At 33.7% G+C, this 22,577-nt stretch overlaps 2 protein-coding genes across 2 annotated transcripts; one reads left to right on the forward strand and one right to left on the reverse strand.

Annotated features, from left to right (window-relative positions):
• The first annotated feature begins 2,021 nt into the window (after positions 1-2,021).
• Positions 2,022-9,458, forward strand: LOC129880145 (serine/threonine-protein kinase VIK). Its single transcript, XM_055954049.1, has 11 exons — positions 2,022-2,414; positions 3,554-3,628; positions 4,762-4,878; positions 5,612-5,706; positions 6,743-6,863; positions 6,966-7,045; positions 7,489-7,548; positions 7,627-7,748; positions 7,842-7,927; positions 8,020-8,135; positions 8,942-9,458. Exons 1-11 carry the CDS (start codon positions 2,106-2,108, stop codon positions 9,066-9,068), a joined length of 1,308 nt encoding a protein of 435 aa, XP_055810024.1. The 5' UTR covers positions 2,022-2,105; the 3' UTR covers positions 9,069-9,458.
• Positions 9,459-9,934: 476 nt separating this feature from the next.
• Positions 9,935-16,906, reverse strand: LOC129880146 (transmembrane emp24 domain-containing protein p24delta9-like). The gene is made up of 4 exons (XM_055954050.1): positions 16,550-16,906; positions 15,507-15,716; positions 10,692-10,768; positions 9,935-10,250 (listed from the first exon to the last, which is right to left on the reverse strand). The coding sequence occupies exons 1-4, from the start codon at positions 16,757-16,759 to the stop codon at positions 10,106-10,108; spliced, it is 642 nt and encodes a 213-aa protein (XP_055810025.1). The 5' UTR covers positions 16,760-16,906; the 3' UTR covers positions 9,935-10,105.
• Positions 16,907-22,577: the final 5,671 nt, after the last annotated feature.

Consider the following 22,577-nt stretch of genomic DNA (forward strand, 5'->3'; position numbering starts at 1 on the left):
GTGTCATATCTTTATATAATCACCTCACCTCAATATTTTTTTGAGTCCGGAGTCGAAAGGACAACTTTTTTTTTACAAAAATTTCAAAATAGCGATCAATTTTGGTATGAAATCAAAGAGGCAAAAACGCACCACGCGACTTCCCCTAAATCACATAATGGCCGTTAGTCCACATTTACAGAAAGTCGCATGGCTGTAAAAGGTGCCCCCCATGCCATCCCCAACCCCAACCCTGTTGCCCACCCCAACTATAAATAAATTGATTAAGTATATGCATTTATTTGTTACTTATAATAAAGTTAGTAATTAACTCCACTTTCTAATAGGAGCGAACATGTTGGATACATTAAGTAAAAATGTATTCAAATAAAATTAAAATGAATTAACTAGTTGAAACTTATGATATATATATATATATATATATTTCTTTGTACACTTGTTATCTGTATGCATCCAATTGTATGATTTTTTTTAAACTAACACTTTTAAGAAAAACAATTATAAATGCATATATAAATATACTTTTCAAATATATATAAACCGATTATGTTGAAAGTCGTTATTACTCATTTAAACAAACCAAAATCCATTTCAACGTCCTTAAATATTCAAATTTTAACTATGCTCATATCCTTATTTCTTCCCGAATTTTGCTCCTTCATATGCATTTGTTTCTCCAAATGCAACATGTAAATTCATTCCATTAGTAACTGGTACTCAATTTAATTATTAGTCTAATAAACATGTTCAAAGATTGAATACCATGTAATTAAAAAAGAATCAACATAAGTGGGGTCTCTAGTTGATTAAGACAACAATTAGGTTTTTTCAAAGGCATATGATTGTGCAAATTGTGAAATGTATGTCACCATCAAGTCTATTGTCGATTGTCGGTCATATGCTGCTAAGTAATTTTTAAAGCATCATAAATAAGTTAATTTCTTAAAAATATAATATATTAACCAAAAAAATAACAAGTATACCTAATAGACTAAATCAAGTGTGCATAAATTGAAATGAATTGATATAAATTATGATGGGATAATTGAAAGTCCTTCGCGAAGTTTCGAGTTTGAGACCTTAGAAATAACAAAAATTTTATTAAAAGTGTCATCCCTAAATAATAATATTATAATTTGTGAATTTGAATTTAATCGAATGAATATCGAAAGTTAAAAATGGGAAAAAGAAAAATTAGAAATGGCAACTGCCGTAAAAAATTAATTTATGACATTCGAGAAGCAGAAGATCGATCCGCTCTTTCCATCTCTCTTGCCGGCCTAGCCGAACTACTTGAACCACTTTCTCTATTTAAAGAAAAAGAAAGAGGGTGCGGGTCAAATCTCATACAAAAACAAATCTTTTTGCTAACTTCCCTAAACTTTGACATTGGTTTCATTTCTCTTTGATTATTTGGATTAAATTTTAGTTAAACTGAATTTGAAAATATTTTGTTTTGATAAACAAGAAGTTGACAACTTTTATCTCATGTGTTTATATAATTTTCAAGATAGTATCTAATAATTCAAATATTAGACATTAATCATATTTTTTCACTGTGATAAACAAAGGAAGAAATAATTACTTAAATAAATATGTTAACATAAATTTTGTAATATATGTCACTTTCACACGCAATGTTTTTCTTAGTTCAAAATAATATATGAATATTTCATTTTTTTGTTGTTTGATTGGAGTATTTAATTACCCAAAAAAAATTAAAATTATTTTTTTAAACGAAAATCTGTAGTTACTATCCTTAAAGTAAACTTCACTCTAATATAAAAATTCACAAATCACTGATAATTCACTCGATTGAGAAAACATTCAGAAAGTTTTAAACTTAAGATTCCTCATTTTAAAAATCACTTGATTGTCAAATGTGAATCTCATTTGAAAAGGATCTAATTCTATTGACAAAGTAATACTAGAAGAATATCCATTAACCACATTTTTGAAAAATAAATAAATCAATTTATTTTCTCTTTTTTTTTCCAATATAAATATAGAGGAAGAGAGAGACTCAAAACTAAACTAAACTAAACTCTGTACACACATTCAAAAGAAACGTAACACACGAGTCTATTGATCCATTATCGATCCAAATGAGTGCAAGTGAAGGGAGCTCCGGCTCATCGGCAGCTGCCGGCGGCGAAGCACCGGTGTCGTCAACGGAAAAGAAGAAGGAAAAGTCAAGAGTAAGCAAGACATCGCAAATACTATGGCACGCTCATCATAACGATGCGACTGCCGTACGGAAGCTACTAGAAGAAGATCGGACGCTTGTTCAAGCTAGGGATTACGATAATCGAACTCCACTCCACGTTGCAGCGTTACATGGCTGGATCGATGTTGCAAAGTGCTTGATTGACTATGGCGCCGATGTCAACGCTCAGGATCGTTGGAGAAATACGGTAAAATTTGTGCATTTGCTTATTGCCAGTAAATCTTCATATATGAAACTGATAACTGGTAGTAGCATGGTAATTTTTTTTACCTTATCCTGATTTTGGAGAAAAATTGTGATAGCTGTTGATCTCTTGAATCTTACTGAAGTTACATATTGTCTTGTTATGAAATGAAATTGAAGCATCAGGAATTTGAATTTTAGTCTGCAGCTATTAAATGATGTCTTGTGATAAGTTGCAAACACGAGTCTAAAAGTCTGGGATATTACCAGTGAAATTCATGTGTTATAAGTTGATTAACTGTTTGCTAAAAATTATAACTGGATTTCAGATTTCTGAAAATTTGATTTTAAACAAAGACAAGTATTTGATGTTATCTGTACTGTTACTGTATGTCTTATTTTTAATTTGGACACATTTAGCAAGAAGTAAATACAATGATATTTCTAGAAGGAAAAATTAGAAGAGAGAATGTTGGAAATACTTTTCTTGCTGCACGGGATGTGTGCTAGAGGCACATTATGAGTTACTATCAGATTAGTGAACTAAGACTAGTATTTAAGTGGATCCTATGAGCTTTGAAGGTGGAAACTACAGGTTCTTTGGTTATCAAAAAAAGATTGTTGTTATGGAAAGGAGAACAATTGGTAATGGGAAAAAGGTTTACAAAGATCATAAGCGGCAAGTCCTCTTTTCCTTACAGACATGTTATCTTATTTATTTATTTATCTACTCCCTCCGTTTCATATTACTTGACCCATGTTGACCTGCTACTTCCCACTAGAACATGTATCAGTTAACTCTACACACTAAGGCTTAGGCATATGACAAGAAGTCACCTAGCGGTTTTTGTTTTTGTTGGGATTTGAGCCCTTGTCTCCGAGGTTTTTACCCACTTCATTGACCGCTAGGCTACCTCCTTGATTGTTTAGAGTGCTATCTGAAAGAGCGTTATGATATCTGTTTTTCCTAGGAGAATCAATTCCTTCCATATCTCTCTGGTTTTGCATATTTTCGTCCATGTTTTGAATCTTTTTCATGTGCTGTTGTGAGTTGTGACACTGACTTTTCTATGCAATCCTTGACTCTTGAGTGAATTTCACTATTCTGCTGCTTTGATCTAAGTTTTCAATTGTTTGTGACAGCCTCTAGCCGATGCAGAAGGCGCTAAGAAACATGGCATGATTGAATTGTTAAAGACATATGGTGGGCTATCTTATGTGAGTTACATTCCTTTTCCTTTTCCTTTTCCTTTTCCTTTTCCTTTTCCTTTTGATATATCTAATATCTCGTAATGGTCATTTGCCATTTGCAAAATCTTGTATTTATCAACATTTAATGCATCAACTTGTTCTTAGGTTAAAAGATATATTATCTGCATATTTATCAGGCTCCTAGCTCTGTTCCCATCCAGTCATCTAGGTCTTGATGAACTAGCAAAGCTGTTTATTAATTAACTAATGAATGAAATGTCCCATATTGGTAAATGAATGGAATTCTGGGCTCCTTATAAGGCTCGACAAATCCTCCTCCCTTGGAGCTAGCTTTTGCGGAGCCCAAAGCCTAATTTGACATGGTATCAGAGTCAGGCCCAATGTGGGCCAGGAAATTGGACAGTTTTGAGGTGAAATTCAATTGTAGATTATTGTATAGATATGCTTGCTTGTAGCAGACACATATTTACGCCCACATTGTTCCGCAAGCTCTTTTCTTTTTGGTAAACTATTTATATATTGGAGAATTTCCCACATTCATAAAGTTGTTTACTTTATCAATTTCCTTGACATTCACCTTTCTTCTTTAAGCACACTTGGGCTTAAACTCCTAGCAAAACCTTGACCCTTTCCTACGTTTTCACCTTTAGCAACAGTGAATCTTTGCCTGGGATTTTTCTCTTCTCAAGTATAATTGATTAATATATGCAGACATGACCTATTCTCCATTTCAGTCATGTTGATTCTTTTACCTACGAAAGAGACAGCTACCAGATGACGACCCAGACATATGTAGATTGATGGCATGATTAGTAGATCATTTACCTGAGTTGGGCAAAAATCTTTTACTTTTAGCAAATAACTGATTGGAGCTCTCGCCTTAATTATGGAGCTAATGGTTATTGGTCAGTACTACTATAACAAGAAAATAGGCTAACAGTGTTGGAAGCAGGATGTTCAATTTAATTCTTCCCAAGTCACTGAACAACTGTCTTACCTTATGTCATGTTCTGCCACTTCAAGAGTTTTCTTTACATAATAATTGAGAATTACTTGATTTTTCATGAATATATGAATGGTGTCTTTGTGTTCTTAGGATTAGTCTTTAAGAGCCTTTAATGTTTTAATATATGCTATAGGGACAAAATGGAAGCCATTTTGAACCAAGGCCTGTTGCCCCTCCTCTACCAAAGAAGTGTGATTGGGAGATTGATCCTACTGAGCTAGACTTCTCAAATTCTGCAATCATTGGAAAGGTATTTTTGCTATATTAGAAGTGCTGCTAATAAGCTTGTTGGAGGTTAATTGAAATCTGTTTAAGCTACCCTGTCCAGTATCTTTTCAAATGAATTGGTAACTGTAGTATACAAAGATAGCTACTCTTGTACCTTTTATTGTGTTCTTTCAATAAAATCTTTTCATCCGTGTTGTATTAGTGCAGTCTTTTGTGAAGAGGTTTCTCCCAAATATAAGCAATTGAAGCGAGTTTATGATGGTTAAGCTAACACTTGTTCTGTGGGGTGTTGTTCAATGAAAAATCTCAACTACGCTAAGTTTTTAAAATTTTAAAAGGTGTGGATAGTTGTATAGGATATAATTTGTTTAGCAGTGTATTTAACATTTTATTACATTCCAAAATAGAAAGTGTCTCATAGTCAGGAAAGCTGGTCTACTTTTGTGCTTGGGGCTGTCATTCTTAGGTGTTTTTGATTGATACTTCCCTTTGGTATTTTTATATGAGATAATTATATTTCCTTTATTAAACTTATTATGTAGTTACTGTATTCCTAGACCTACTAACAAGAAAGAAGAGGGACAGCCTCTGGTAACTGGCAGTCCATTTTGCTTCAAACTGTTTATCTTTTTAACTATTTATTTTTGATGCTGTCATGCTTGATTTCTAATTGCTTAATCTACTTTGTATCATATATACCGATTTGCCAGTGAGGTTGCCATTTATGTATCTAATATGGCAGCTGATATTGATAGGGGTCTTTTGGTGAGATCTTAAAAGCTTGCTGGCGCGGAACACCTGTAGCTGTTAAACGCATCCTCCCAAACCTTTCAGATGACCGATTGGTGATGTAAGTTCTGTTGTGGTGTTAGCACTACAATATCTTGTATATATGATTCTGATATGTTGTGCTGTCTGCTGTTGTTGTCAAGTTTCACAGTTTATTTTGGGGGGTGAAGGGGGAGGAGGAGGACAGGAGTTTATCTTTGGTCTCCTCTGTTATATTTTGATTTCTAAAGTTTTCCTCATCATTGACCAAAACAATAACAAGAAGATGCTGCTTTTTCAAGCATGTCACATCTGCTAATGATCAATAAATCACATTGTGTTTGTAAAGAATCTTTACTCTGCTAATATTGTAAGAGGACCTGGAATTAAAGTGGATCAAGAAGCTTCACATGTTACCCAAGGCTGTCAGCATTCTCAATTCACAATGGTCTGTTTAAGCTTGATACTGGATTATATAACTACTACACACTAGTTTAGTATACGTGTTTTGCACGTGTTCTCGTGTCAATTAATAAAACTATATACAAGATGAATAAAATTATTAATAAATGTTATATATATTGAAATGATGAGAATTTCATATAGGAGGGTTAAAAAGCTATTCAAAAAAACGTGAACCTCGTTCTTTAATATTTTTAATTCTTCTGTTTATTTTGTTTACCATAATTTAAGTAAGTTTATATAAGGTAAAAATATTGATCTTGAAGTCTTAAATGTTAGGACTTCTAATATAGTTCAAATAAGAAAAGATTTAAGAAACCAAAATTTTAGTTAATTTTAAAATACTAAATAGTAATAGTTCTTACTTATTACAAATAAGTAAAAATTAATAATTATAACTTTAATTAATTTCAAAGTCCTAAATATTAGGATAATAATTAAATGACAATTATTTAAGGAAAATAGTAAATGACAATTTTGTCTATTATAGAGCCTTTTAATGAAGGTTAAAAGGTTCAATCAACATTTCTAAGGACCTTCATGCTTTTAAAGTAATATAGATAAAAGTAGGCTGTTACTTAGACCCTGCTGCAGTAATTAATTTTTGATATTTTACTATGATACTGATTCTGCCTGATTTAATTCCTTTCATGCAGTCAGGATTTCAGGCATGAGGTAAATTTGCTGGTGAAGCTCCGTCATCCGAATATAGTGCAATTTCTTGGAGCTGTTACTGAGAAAAAACCCTTAATGTTAATAACTGAGTACTTAAGGGGGGTATGTGGTTCTGTTTTTTCTCTATATCTTGATTGAACATTGAATTATTTCTCTCTGTCTTGTGATGTACCTGTGCTGATTTGGTGCATATATTTGCTGTAGGGAGATCTGCATCAGCACCTCAAGGAAAAAGGTGCTCTTAGTCCATCTATAGCAATCAATTTTGCTATGGATATAGCAAGGTAGCATGAATAATTGTTAGCATTTCATACTTTTCCTTGGAAAAACTCAAAATTCTCTTGATGTCTTCTGATTCTTGTTAGCTATGTTTTGAGTTGCCTATTTACACCGACTGATGTTGGTGAGCATCATCGATGGACTAAACGTCGCTCAGTCTGTTGCTGTTTACCTTCGGTCCAAAACTCATCTTATTCACAGTAGCTGGTCTGTTGAATTAGTGGTAGGGAAAGTATAAAAGATGTGCATACAGAAAGTGGTCCTCATAATGTGAATAAGTTACTTAGCTCACTGTAGATCTTTCTGACCTGTGGCATAGTTTCTGTGACTTTAGCCTTAGCATACCATTCTATGAGAGACTCTAGTTATCTGACAATGCCTAATCTTATTTTATTTTAAATTGCATTGCATAGTTTACTTATGCAATGTTTGATATTTCTGTGGGCAGAGGCATGACTTATCTTCACAATGAGCCAAATGTTATAATCCATAGAGATCTAAAGCCCAGGTCTGTTTTTCTCTCTTCATGGCTCTGCTATTGTTATGATTCAATTAGCTTTAGCGCTGAGTGTGTCAATGTTTCTAGGAATGTTCTTCTAGTCAATTCCAATGCAGATCATTTGAAAGTTGGAGACTTTGGATTAAGCAAACTAATCAGGGTTCAGAACTCCCATGATGTTTATAAAATGACTGGGGAGACGGGGAGCTGTAAGTGACAATGTCATAATTCTCAATTGATTGACATATTCTTTCAAATGTAATTATTTATTTTTGATGTCTTTTTCTATAATAAAAAAATAGACCGCTATATGGCACCTGAAGTTTTCAAGCATCGGAAGTATGACAAGAAGGTTGACGTTTTCTCTTTCGCAATGATCTTATATGAGGTAATTCTAACTTCTGGTGTTTTTCTGTTGGATTAGGAATAACATGATCAATGAAACAAATAACTCAGACAATGAATTTTCTATTGGTGCAGATGCTTGAGGGTGATCCACCATTATCCCACTATGAACCATATGAAGCAGCTAAGTATGTGGCAGAAGGACACAGGCCTATGTTCAGGGCAAAAGGTTTTACCCCAGAATTGAAAGAGTAAGTTCAAAGTGGATCTTGATACTCCCTTTTTTTAAGCATCTTACAATCTCTTTCGCTATGTATGACTCAATGCATAAATGACTGGATGGGTTGGGGTTTCAACATGTACAAATGTCACACAGTTCGAAGATGAACTATTACTAACGAAGGAGCATGGTGCAATACCTGGGTGTATGAAAGCGTTCAAAGGTAATAAAGCATGGTAAAGATTTAGGTAGGGGTGGAATATCTGGGATTTCCAAAAGTGAGATTACTTGTTGTGAAGGTCCTATTTCAGTGAACTGTAGGCATCCCAACTGCAGGGAAAGTAGAAACAACTATGAAGAAGAGTAACTACTGAAGCAACTAAGGCAGCATATGGAAGTTCTTTGTTATTAGACTTGATCAGCATACCTTTTTTGCAATTAGAGCATGGGAAAATTATCATATGGTTTAGGGAGATACATTTTTAGATTAAATGATGAAACTGGGTGCAGTTATCTGCAGAATGATATAGATGTCCGGATGAATTTGGTCGATGTGTTTTGGGATGGGTTTCAGAATAAAAAGAACCGTTGTGAGATCACGTTTAAGTTTTCTTATTATTATTATTATTAACACATCTACTGATTTGACAATTACGTAGAAGCATCCGTTAGATCTCTTGTGAAGTGAAATATGAGATATACTGTTTCTACCTCTTGCTACCTTAGGTTTGATAATATGCACTGCAAAGTTTAGTTCTTTTGACTATTTGCCCAGGCAAAATGATGGTGGGCAGCGATTTGTTTATGATTTGCTAAATCCACTCATTTTTTTTGCAGTTTGGTAGAGCAATGTTGGGCACCAGATATGAACCAGAGACCCTCATTTTTGGATATTCTAAAAAGACTTGAAAAAATTAAAGAAATTTTACCCTCGGAGCATCATTGGCACCTTTTCACTTCATGACATCAAAGTCCAGAGTTGACCAGATATTACGTTGAATTCTCCCACCCATCAAACGCACTTTTGAAATTGATATGTTAGCAGGATTGTGCATAGGATCAACTGGCTAAGGTCTGCAAAAACTGTTGCTGTACAAATTCTTTATGCCCCATTCAACATTCCAGCTATGCTCGTTGTAGATTTGATGAAGATATTTGCACAGTAGAACTGTGTGTCGTGAGATTTGTAACAAAGTTTTTTCCCTTTATTACTTGTTTGTTTTATGATAAACGCACTTCATGCTTTATTTAAAAGGTTACAGACATCTCCGATCCAAAGTGAAGTTTAAAATGTCTTGTGATAAAAAAGATAAAAAGAATTCACTGATTTATCTACCTACCTGTTCATTCTTCTTCTAGAGAGAGTTATTTCATAAATTGTTTGCTGTGATAGTTAAGCATGTTTTGGTCCCAGTCTAACTACTATCACATTTGTCAGTTCACTGCTAGCGGAAAGGGTGAAATATGTTTACTTTTTTCCGTCGATGCATTGTGGGTGGATGGATTTATCGAAAACAACCTCTCTACCTCTCAAAGTAAAGATAAAATATGAGTACACTGTCTTTCACACACTACCTTGTAAATATTACACTTGATATGTTGTTGCGTTTGGGGTGGACCGTGGATGGAAGAGTAAATACTTACTCTCCCCATCCCAATACTTGCTCCCCGACCCATTTTATCTTAAGGTTTTAATTGAGCACAAAGTTTAAGAAGAAGATTTTTGTAGCTTTGCAATCACATACAATGATATTTTTGTGGCTAGAAAATTATGACATCAAGGTATAATGAAAAGTTCAACAAGTGTTTCGAAGTAAAATTGAGATAGACTAAACGGAAAAATGTGTCACATAAAAGTACAAAATGGATAATAATAAACTAAAAAGATCCAAGTTCTCCCTCTATCACAATTAACTCAAAAACATTGCTTACCCTCTTTAACTGTAAACTGTGGAAAATTCTACACCCACATGCCGCATTATTAAGTTATCAGAAACAACATTAGATAAGCTTTTTCTTTTCAAAGAAGGTCTTTAAATGCCACACCTGCAATCCTGCCACAGATAAACATATAACGATTGACAAGCCAGTCATCCAAGCCATTTTGGAGTTGGTAGATCTGTTCAATTCCTGCATTTCAGCTTCCCTGCATCATGCCGGAAAATTATCAAGCTAATGTTCATGACGATTATTAGTTATGTAGCTCGGACTCCTCAAAAATGTTGCAACACTCGTGTTTGATCCTCCAAAAATAGTACTCCCTCTGTTTCAATTTGTTTGTCTTACTTTCCTTTTTCTTTTGTTACAAAAAGAATGTCTCTTTACTTTTTTGTCATCTCTGTAATTCCAACTTTCCACATGGCATGTTTAAGACCACAAGATTAAAGGGCATTTTGATACATTTGACATATCTTTAATTTATGATCATAAGATTCAGAAGTCTTCTTTACTTTCTTTAACTTTGTGCCAAGTCAAAATAGGTTAGACAAATTGAACTGGAAGGAGTACTAACTATGGATGATTTGACATGCATTGATGGCATTTTTGAAGAGTACGAACTTAAAATAATAACAAATGATAAACTCACCTTTCACGAAGAAAAAACATCTCATCATGGATGGCTTTAACATTTTCAAACATCCTCTTTAGTTCAAATTCCATTACCTATTAAGATGACAAGACGTTATGTTAGTCACAACTCAGAACTCCACAAGGTACAGTCAACTAGTTCATGGTCAATTTCCTCTCCTCAGAAGCCCCTTCATCGGGGCACAAAGTTGATATAACTAATAGTTTTTGAAATATGGGAAAACGCTTCTGCCAACAGTCTTTTTTCTTCTATTCTATTTACGGAAAGAAGAGTACAAAATTACAAATCAATATTACTACGTCTAAATGAATGATGCAAACCAATACCAAATGTGCATCCTAAAGATTCTTAAGTGAGCTATATTGAGAGCGCGAGGAGCTCCAAGCAATCAAACAGATACGAAGCATGTGTCGTATAATAAATGCAACAGGACGAGCCAGATGCATTTCACAAGTGGTGCACAGAGCAAGCGGTCCATGCACCTTCTATTTTAAGAAGCTAAAGCTATTTTTTAAAACATCAATAACAAATCCTAATATAAAGCACCATTTCCTGGATTTTATCAATTATTTGATTGTTAATGATACCTATTTTTGTAATTTGATTACAGCCAGTGTCAGACCTCAATTTTGCTGCCTCGTCTGAGTAAAAGAACGATATTTTCCTATCAAAAACATTGTTTACCAGATTTAATCTAAAGATAACTATTGAGATGGATATTTCCTGGCATTTCAAGAAGTTTTACTGCTGCAGAAAAATTATTTGAAAAGGTATCGGTTGGATTTGTCTGACCATTTAAAAGAAAAAAGGGAACACTTAAGTGACTACATTCAACTCCTACTTGCTATTGCCAATTAGGTACCTAAAACACATTATTGCCAAGTATTGTTTTCTCTCAAGGACTACAACGTATCTCAGTACGATTCACAGATTTGTATGTTTAGAAGATGTAAGCATTTGATCTACATTTCGATGCCTGCCTACACTCCTCATCCAAATTCATCAAAACTAAAAACTGAAACTAAGAGGAACGCAATAGACAAATTCACTGTTTCACAGTTAATAAGGTTATAAGACTCCACACTTCGACTTTTCTTGGAGAAGTAATGTGACTTCCACATGGAAATAAAATAGTACACAAAACTAGCATAGGGGACTCTCACGCAGTTCAAAGAAAATGTTTTTTGAATATAATTACCAGGTAGAAAGTTTGAAATGAGCATTGTGAGCATATCAGCCTTAGAAAGTGGAACACATCAGAAGACTTCTCCATATGGATTCACTTTCTGTGGAAATGCCTCAACTCAAAGATCAAAGTGAAGAACATCTGGTTCTTCAGAATATGAATGTATTATAAAGTTTACCATTAGCTTTATGCCGTCGAATGACTAGCTAACTAAAAGGCGGATGACACAAAACTTCAGTGTTGGTAGAAGAATGTGTATACATTCTAATCCTACCACTGTCCAGCAAATTAAACCTAAAATCCATGATTTTTAAGTGTTGATAGAGATATGAATATCTAACAACAGTCACTCCTTAATCCCAAACAAGTAGGAATCGCCTATATGAATCCTCATTTACCATGATACTCCATTTATCAATTTTTTTTAATGAAGTGGAATAATTTTGTTAAATTGTTGGGCACAAAACACAACCATATACGAGAGCATACCAAAAGGTAGAAGACCTACAGAAAAATATGGTTCTCCACGAATGACACCTAATTGTCCATACATGAAGGAACCTCATGGGTACATCATAAGGAAATATGGATAAAAGCTATCCAGTGTTAACTTTCTCAACAGAAAAAGAAAATAGGAATAAGTAGTTATTCCTCAAATGTACAAATTTCATTTCTACACTTTCAAAAGGTCTCATATTTGTTACTCAATGACCTACATAAGTGCTAGACTGCTAGTGGAGCAACATTCCAAGGCTTGCAAGTTCTTTTCCAACTGAACATTCGCTCCTTCACAGTGCCTGACATGGTATGAATCTTAAAACCAACATTATACCAAAGACAAAAACTTGTAGAAACTCTTTGTATTTTCTATTGGAATTAAAAAATTCTCTAGAAGATTCCTAGAAAGCAGAGGACCTGAAATAACGAACTAACATGACTAAAACATATTCATTACTAATTGGTATTGTCGACAGAGATCCTTTCCTTTCATTGTGCCCTATCTCTCGCTAAGTGTCCATGGATTCCGACGGATTGTATGTCATTTGAGACAACTTCCTTCCACGTGATTTTAGGTCTATCTCATCTCCTTACAGCACCTTTAACTCACCATTATTTCACACCTTCGGACCAGTGCATCAGAGGTTGATGATGGGCATGACCAAACTATCTCAAGCAACTATCTGTTATTTTACCCTCAGCGTGTGCTAGCACCTTCTAATGAATGTTGTCATTTTTAATCTTGTCTAATCACATTGATCTTAGCATCCAGATTTTTTTTGATAAAGGTAACATTTTGTATATCAATCATCAGCTTAAAGCTAATATCCAAAAATTTACAACATTTCCTACATCCACAGGTTGTGTCTATCAGAAGCAAAAGATAAAGGGAAAAAAAAGAAGAAAAAAAACTGCCCCTAAATCCTCCATCTTTATAAGGATCCTAGAATGTCATAGCCACAGGATCATCTATAAACTCCAACTGCACCAATAACAAAAGGTGATAATGCAATTCATTTTAATCTTGTGTAGGGGACTGCTTTTGTTTTCAAAACTCCTAGAATTCCTTTCTTTCCATATGGTACACCAAATAACTGCTGGGACAATTCTCCATCTGTTCTTGTCTGTGCTGCCATTGTTCTCAATATTCCAGCTCTCTAAAGCCTGTCCTGTTCTCTCAGGAACAGTCCAGCTTATGCCTCTAAAGCTAGTAAACAAATTCCACAATTGACCAACCACTTTGCAATGTAAGAACAGATGGTTGATTGTCTCTGCAACCTGCTCACAAAAACAACATCTTGGGCTCATCTTTATTCCCCTCTTCATAAGATTCTCTTGTGTAAGTACAACCTCTTTCACCACCAACCAAGTAAAAACTGCCACTTTATATGGTATCTTGACCTTCCATATGAGCTTCCAAGGCAAAAAGTTAACTTGGGATCCCATCTGGTTCATCTCTCTATATGCAGAACTCATAGTGAACAATCCTTTGGTCTGGCATTTCCATTTAAGAGTGTCTTCTCCTTACTTGAAACCTGGGAACTGATCAAGTGCACCGTAAAATTCAGCTAATCTCTCTATCTCCCAATCTTGCATCAGTCTTCTGAAAGTGAGGTTCCATCCATGTTCAGACCATACTTCATGGAGAGTAGCCCCTTGCTGTTGGTTCAGGTAATGAATATCTGGAAACATGAGTTTGAGACTCCCATTCCCTAACCAGTTATCTTCCCAAAAACTAATCTTCCTCCCATTATTCACATTAAAATCTGTTTTTGCATAGAAACCATGCCACAAGTTTCTAATTGATCTCCACACACTTGTTCCATATGTGGATGTCACTTCCATAGTCTTCCAAGGCCCTTCCTTCCCATATTTGGCCTGAATCACCTTCCCCCATAAAGATTTTTCTTCTAAGGGAAGTCTCCACAGCCACTTCATGAGAAGAAATTTGTTTTGTTTCTTAAAATTTCTGATGTCTAGTCCTCCCTGTTTTTTGGAAAGTAACAGGGTCTTCCATTTGACTAGGTGGAAACCTTTATATTCCTTCTCACCATGCCAAAAAACGTTCCTTCTCAGAGCATCAATTCTTTCTTCCACCTTTCCAGGAAGGTGAAACACTGACATTAAGTAAGTTGGTAATGCATTCAAAACTGAGTTGATCAGCACTAGTCTACCACCTCTTGATAAATATTGAGATTTCCACCTAGACAATCTTTTCTCACATCTTTCCACAACTCCATTCCATATCTCTTTGGATTTGCTTTTGGCTCCCAAAGGCATACCCAAATATGTTGAAGGTAGCTGTCCTATTTCGCCACCCAAAATATCCACCAACTATTGTATTCTGGGCACATCATTGATTGGAAAGATGTGACTCTTTCTCCAATTAATGTGCAGCCCTGATACTGACTCAAAGAGTATGAGGATTATCCTCAGATACTGCAAATGGGTGATTTCCAGTCTAGTGTTCATCTCCTTGTCCACATTAAAACCCCTTATCCATTCATTCCTATGGGCTATTTTAATCATACTGCTCAAACCTTCCATGACTAGCAAAAATAAGAAAGGTGATAGTGGGTCTCCTTGTCTCAATCCTCTGCTTGCTGGAAAGAAACCTTCAGGAGAAGCATTAATTAATACTGAAAATCTGACAGTGCTAATGCAAAACTTCATCCATATAACGACTACTCTTATTTCTGAATTAGTTGGAATCAGCTACATAACACTCCCTATCAAAAAATTGAAAACCTTTAAACTAAACAACATCCATAATTTTCATTTTTCCTTCGAACTAATGATGTAGTCTATGAGACTTCTCGAGTGCAAATTTATCGTGCACAAGGAATTCTTATGATCTACATTCTATATTTATGTTTCATGAAACCTAAGGATGAGTACGAACTGCCATATCATCTAGTCAAATGCATATCTAACATAAGTATATGTGGAATTGACATACAGTAGCAGCTAGATAGAAGAAGAAAGTGGGCATACTTCTATATTTTGTTTTCATGAAACCTAAGGATGAGTATGAACTGCTATATCATCTAGGCAAATGCATATCTAACACAAGTATATGTGGAGTCGAGATACATTAGCAGGTAGATAAAAGAAGAAAGTGGACTTACTTCAACAGAACCTTTCTTGGCAACATTCGTCCAATCCTTAGCAGCTACACCAGTCTTCCAGTCAAAATCAAGAGTAACAGTTACAGGAGGCTTGTGATCAGCAGCAAAGAAGCAAGTCATGTAATCCCCAGTTTCCGCTGTCTCAAAAGCAAAATGCCCTTCAACAACATTGTCCGCTTGGTGATAGGTATTTCCATATGTAGATGTCACCTAAATTACACAGATCAGTATTAGTTCATCCAAACCAGAAGAACCATATTCATTTAAGGAAAATAATCAACCAAACAATTTTTTCACATAATTTATTAGAAAATCAAGCTTTCACCGGTATTGAAATAAAATGGTCCCGAATAGTTGGGAACACACGGAGATTTTTATGGCGGAACCCAAACTAGCTCAGGATTGAAACTAGGAATGGAAATAGGGCAAGGGCGGGGCGGGGCGGGACATGGTAAATGATGAATGGCGCAGGTGAACTACAATTGCTAAACAGGGCAAGGTGGGTCAAATTCGGATTGAAATCTCAAAATGGCATATTTTCCTTGCATGTTCGATTCACCAGCTGAACGGGATGAAGATATCAGTGCAACTCATTTATATAGAGTATTTACTAAGTACTATTTTACAATTCCTTCTGTTTAAATTTTTTTTAATAAACTAAAGTCATGACATAAATTACATAACACATCTGAAATTAATCTTACATCAACTCCAACAAAGGCTGAATCTTATTTAAGCATGATTAACTCAATAAAAGCCATTCATCCATAACATAGCAGGTCGAGGCTTGCCCTGCCCCTCCCCGCCCCATCCCTAATTGAAACTCAGTTGATTGATTGGTAAGCTCAAAATTGAAGCTTTACAACTCCAGAGCATAAAATTCACATCTCAAACCAAAACACCCAACACGCATAAACCCATTCTTGATTACCCATAGATCAACCAAAAAAACTCAAACTTTAACATAAACAGATCAAATAAAGAAACCCCACTTGCTTAAACACCAAAATCAATAAAAGTAACAAGAAAAAAAAAGAAATTACCCTGACAGTGACTTTGTGAGTATCGGGCAAAGGATATCCTTCATTGGGGTTCACGATATGGTACTTGCCTACAGTCATGGCATGGCTCTTGATATCTTCAGCTATGCATTTAGTCAGACCAGATTGCAGATCAAATCGAAGGGATTTCACTTGGGTAGCAATAAACCCCAAAATCAATACCAGAAATCGGATGTTTCTTCTCTGAATCATTGTTTAAATTTAGGAGAAATTGAAAACAGTAAGGAAAGAAAAACTGAGTAAATTCAAATAAATAATTGCTAGATTTTTCACTGATGGAATGTTGGTCTGCAGAAGAGACTCAGATTGTGAGGGATCAATAATAAATTATCCCTCCAAGTGATATACTAATTTCGGGTTAATTTATTACGGATAAAATAGGTAAAATAATAAATATATTCTTTTAAGATTGTTTTTATACATTACTTTTATATTTATGTATATTTACATTGTTTTCAATATCATTACAAAATTTTAACTATTTCTTATTTTTAGGATGATTCTTCATTATTAAAAATACACTATATAAATATAATTTTTATTTATAAATTTATTTGACTAATTCTTATATTTATTTATATTTTGATTTCTCTATCATACTAACTTACATATTTTTAATTATATATATATTTTTAATCACTTGAAAGCTTGTATTTTATATATCAATTAAAATGAAGATAACTTTAATATTTTACAATTTAAGAGTGATATATGCTTAAATGAAGTGATAAATAATAATTACTTTAACAAATTTAAGACGGAAATTCTATTTTTAAGCTAAATAAGATGAAAGTTTTATTTTTAAATACATAAATTATCATCATTAGAATGCACACACAAACATATTAAAGTTAAATAAGATGAAAGTTTTATTTTTAAGAATAAATAACTAGAGTTTGCAAAGAAAATATAAAAATATTAAATAAAATGAAGGATATTTTTATAAATAAATAAATTATTCTTAAAACTTAAGCAATGCATATTATTTTGGATAAAACAAACTAAACAGTTACTAAAAAATAATTTTAACATAATTTATCACATCATAACTAATCCCAACATAACTTATCTCATCATAACTAATTTCATAATAACTTGTATTCAAATCATTAAAATTATTGAAACTGGTATTAGAAAATCGTATTTGAAATTCATTTGGAGCAATTATAATAAAATGTGTGTTGGTGAACTTTAATGCGGCAAATTATGACAATCCGTCTGAATGTTGTAGTCAATTCTAGTGATTTATTAATATTTGCAGTCATAATCCGAGTACAAATGCCCAAGGGCTCGTTAATCCGGGTACACATGCCTAAGGGCTCCGCAATAAATTGGGGTATAGTACGTATAGCTTCATTATGATTTACGTTATTTATTTTTTTATATTTAGGATCACTCAACAGAAATTAAGTAATTTTTTCAATTTTTTATGTATATTAATTAATAAATTTTTTAATGATATGATTTTTGGACACTTTTGTTTCAAAACCTTTAAAAGTACCTTTGTAATAACTTAGGACAAGAGTACATATAGTTTAACCATGATCCACGTCATTTATTTTAGCATTTAGGGGACAATCAACAGAAATTATATGATTTTCTCAATTTTTTGTGTGTATTAGAGCATTAATTTTTTAATGATATGATTTTTTTGACAGATTTTTTTCAAAATATTTACAGAACTCTCAACTTAGAGGAACAATATGTATAGCTTCACTATGATCCACGCCATTTGTTTACCATTTAGGGTGCTCAACAAGAATTAAGCAATTTTTTAATTTTTTTTCTTGTATGTGAGCCTATGAATTTTTGGGTGAATTGGCTTTCATACATTTTTTTGTAAAATTTTTATAGGACCCTCTGTAATGATCTAGTATAACAGTACGTATAGCCTCGCCTTCATGCAATTTCTTTAGCATATAGGGCCACTCAACGGGAATTTGGTAATTTTCTGATTTTTTTTCTTGTGTGTTGGCTTATGAATTTTTGGGTGAATTGGCTTTCGTATATTTTTTTTGCAAAAAATTTACAGGACTCTTTGTAATGATCTGGTATGATAGTACTAGTAGCGTCTCCATGATCCCCGTCATATTTTTTAACATTTAGGGATCACTCAAAAGTAATTAGACGATTTTCTTTTTTTCGTGCATGTTAGCCCATGAATTTTTTGGCGACTGACTTTCAGACATTATTTTTGCAAAAATTTTATTAGACTTTCCAAAATGACATGGGTAACATTACGTGTAGCTTCGTCGTGATCCACACTATTTTTTTAGCATTTAGGGGTCACTCAAAGGAATTAAGTAATTTTCTCAGTTTTTCGTGTGTGTTAACTCATAAATTTTTTGGTGAACTAATTTTTGGATATATTTTTTCCAAAAACTTTAAAGGGCCATCCGTAATGACATAGGGTAACAGTAAGCTCCTGATGATCCATGCCAATTTTTTATAATTTAGAGGTCATTTAACATGAATTAAGTGATTTTTCAGTTTTTCGTGTGTTATAACCTATAAATTTTTTGGTGAACTGGTTTTTGGCTATATTTATTGCAAAAACTTTATAAGACTCATGGTAATGACCTTGGGTAACAGTACATGTAGCCTTACCTTGATCCACACCATTTTTTAACATTTAGAAGCTACTCAACAGCAATTAGGCAAATTTCTTAGTTTTTCGTCTCTTTTATCTTATAAATTTTTTGGTGAACTAACTTTAAGGCATTTTTTGCACAAACTTTACAAAACTCTTTGTAATGAGTTGGAAAATAGTATGTATGTCTCGACGCGCTCCAGACCATTTTTTTAGCATTTAAAGGCTACTCAACAGAAATTAAGCGATTTTTTTAGTTTTTTCGTACGTGTTACCCCATGAATTTTTTGGTGAACTGGCTTTCGGGCATTTTTTTTTTGTAAAAACTTTACAAGATCCTCCGTAATGACCTAGGATAATAGTACGTTTTGCCTCATCATTATCCACGCTATTTTTTTAGCATTTAAGGACCACTCAGAAGGAATTAAGTGGTTTTTTCTCAATTTTTCATGTGTGTTAGACCATTAATTTTTTAGTGAACTGAATTTCAAGCATTTTTGGCAAAAACTTTACAGGATCTTCCGTAATGACTTAAGGTAACAGTATGTGTAGCTTCGTCATGATCCACGCCATTTTTTAAGCATTTAGGGGTAACTCAACACGATTTAGGCGTTTTTCTTAATTTTTTGTGTGTATTAGCTCATGAATTTTTTGGTAAACTAGCTTTCAGACATTTTTTTTTGCTATAACTCTACAACACGCTCTGTTATGACCTAGGGTAATAGTAAATGTTACCTCGCCATGATTTACGCTATTTTTTTGGCATTTAGGGACCACTAAACAAGAATTAAGCTATTTTCTCAATTTTTCGTATGTGTTAAACCATCAAATTTTTGGTGAACTATGTTTTCGGCCTTTTTTTGTAAAAACTTTACGATACCCTTCGTAATGATATGGGATAATAGTACGTGTACCCTCGCCGTGATCCACGCCATTATTTTGTATTTAAGGGTCACCTAATAAGAATTAGGCAAGTCCATAAATTTTTTGGTGAACTGACTTCGGGCATTTTTTTTTGCAATAGCTCTACAACACCCTTGGTTATGACATAGGGTAATAGTACGTATAGATTCGCCATGATTCATACCACTTTTTTAGCATTTAGGGGTCACTTAATAGGAATTAGGCGATAATTTTTAATTTTTTTTGTGTGTGTTAGCCCATTAATTTTTCGATAAACTATTTTTTGAATTTTTTTGTAAAAACTTTACAAGACCCTTCGTAATGATCTAGGGTAACAATACGTGTAGTCTTGCCATCCACACCACTACTTTTGCATTCAGGGTCACCTCAATATAAATTAGACAATTAATTTAGTTTTTCGTGCGTATTAGTGTTATACCCCAGAAATTATCAAAATACCCCTAGACAAAAGAACGCTCACACAATATATTATCCCTAACTTTTTGGACAATCCGAAGTCGAAACGTGGATCAGGGGAAAAATCATGTGGCAAAGTGGTCTCGATTGAATTTTAGACCAATCGGCTTAAAAGATAATTTTTCGGGGCAAAAGCAGTCTAACTAGAAAAGTGCGCGACAGGTCCGCGTTACAGACCTGCCCCACCTAGTTCATTTTCTCACTTTGTTCATAAAAAGCATTTGGCAAGTGCGTTTTATTGGCAAGTGTGTTTTATGTGTTATGCCACTTTTGTACATAAATCACATTTGACAAACGCGATTTATGTGTATTTTTTTTCCGTACATTTTTCAGTTTCAGTAAAGGGCATTCTGATCTTTTTTTTACCACTCCTATACTTAACCCATTACTGATATAGGCAGTTTTTGACCTTATAAGGATTTCTAAATCCATTCCTCAGACTTTTTATGCATTCAAGCAAAAGAAACTAGGGCTAAGGAGAGAAGAAAGGGCTAGAGTTCAAGGATTTCAAGCTAGAATCTTGCCAGTTCGATTTTCAATCTTCATCCGAGGTATGAAAAGCTAATTATAGTGTTGGATTGAGTTCATCCAGGCACCCTACATTTAAATTATACGTTAAACAGTTGAGTTGAGTTTTAGCCCTAGTTTCTTGAGTTTCAAATAAGAAATTTCTTCGTTCATTGAGTTCTATATAATTATGCATTGAGATTATTATTGATTCTACACCTTGAATTCTTGAGATTTCTGTTCATGGTTTCATTTACATGAACCCTAGTTGAGTTTCGAAGTTCCATGAATTGAGTTTTTTAATTATTTATAATTTCTATTGAGTTTTGTATATAAACTCCAATGTAGTCTTGTATATATTACAATATTCCTTGATGAGTTTCTTGAATGGAGTCTTGTTGAGAGTATGAATTCATGTTTGCATTCACATGAATCCTAATTGTGATTTTATTTTTATTTTATGCATTGATGGAGTTTTTAAATAATGATTTGTGAACGTTTTTGCATTAATTATTTTATGCACTATTTTGAATTTAAAGAATGATTGTTTTCATCTTTGATTGAAAAAAAATTTGAGCATGAGTTGAGTTTGAGAAATATCCTAATTATTATTTTGAAAATGAGTTTGAGAAATTCCTTAATTATTATTTTGAGCATGAGTTTGAGAAATCTCTTAATTATTATCTTGAGCATGAATATTTTAAGTATAAACAAGTTAAGCATTATTACATTAAAAGATCTATTTTGAGGTTAAGTTGAGGATTTAAATCATGTTTTAAATGAACTATTTGAGTTGAGATGAGTTGAGTTTTGAGCTAAGTCCAAAAGAGACTAAATGATGTATTTTGAGTATTTTCTCACTTGATGTATATGAGCATAATATAATATTTTGAGAGTAGTATTGAGCACCGATATGGGATGAGCCCATAAACTACGTAGCCAGCGTAGGATAGAATCGTGATCGTTAATTCGGGCGACTCCCGACTAGTTCCAAAACGATAGACTTTGAGAAATTTTCAATCCAATGAGTTTGAGCTTCCTTTACCCGGGCAAGGTATTGGACGACTGTAGCAACGATAGTTCTTTAGCGTTGTATCATCACTAACTTATAAGTTATGGTTGTCGGTTAGAGAAACCCTCCAAAAGTAAAATATTATATTTTTATATATTGAGTTGCATTTATTATTGCATGTCATTTAAAGCATTGTATTATTGTACTTCATGCTTTATTAAGCTGAGTCATTTCAGAGTGAGTCCTTTGAGTTGAGTTGCATGAGGATGAGTATTGTTGATTGTGTTCCTTTCCAGCTATTTTACATACTCTACATTTCATTTATTAACGTCATTTGGCCTGCATCGTTTTATGATGCAGACTCAAATATTAGAGATCAACAATAGGTGTATCGTTGAGGATCTACTTCTCTAGTTTTGGTGAGACCTCTTCGCATTCGGAGAAGCTCCTTTCTTTCCGGTCATTCCTTTATTATTTAGTAATTCTTTGAGGTAGCCTTGGACTTGTCTCGTCACCTTCTT

This window comes from Solanum dulcamara, chromosome 2, assembly GCF_947179165.1.
Source record: "Solanum dulcamara chromosome 2, daSolDulc1.2, whole genome shotgun sequence".
NCBI classification, from domain to species: Eukaryota; Viridiplantae; Streptophyta; class Magnoliopsida; order Solanales; family Solanaceae; genus Solanum; species Solanum dulcamara.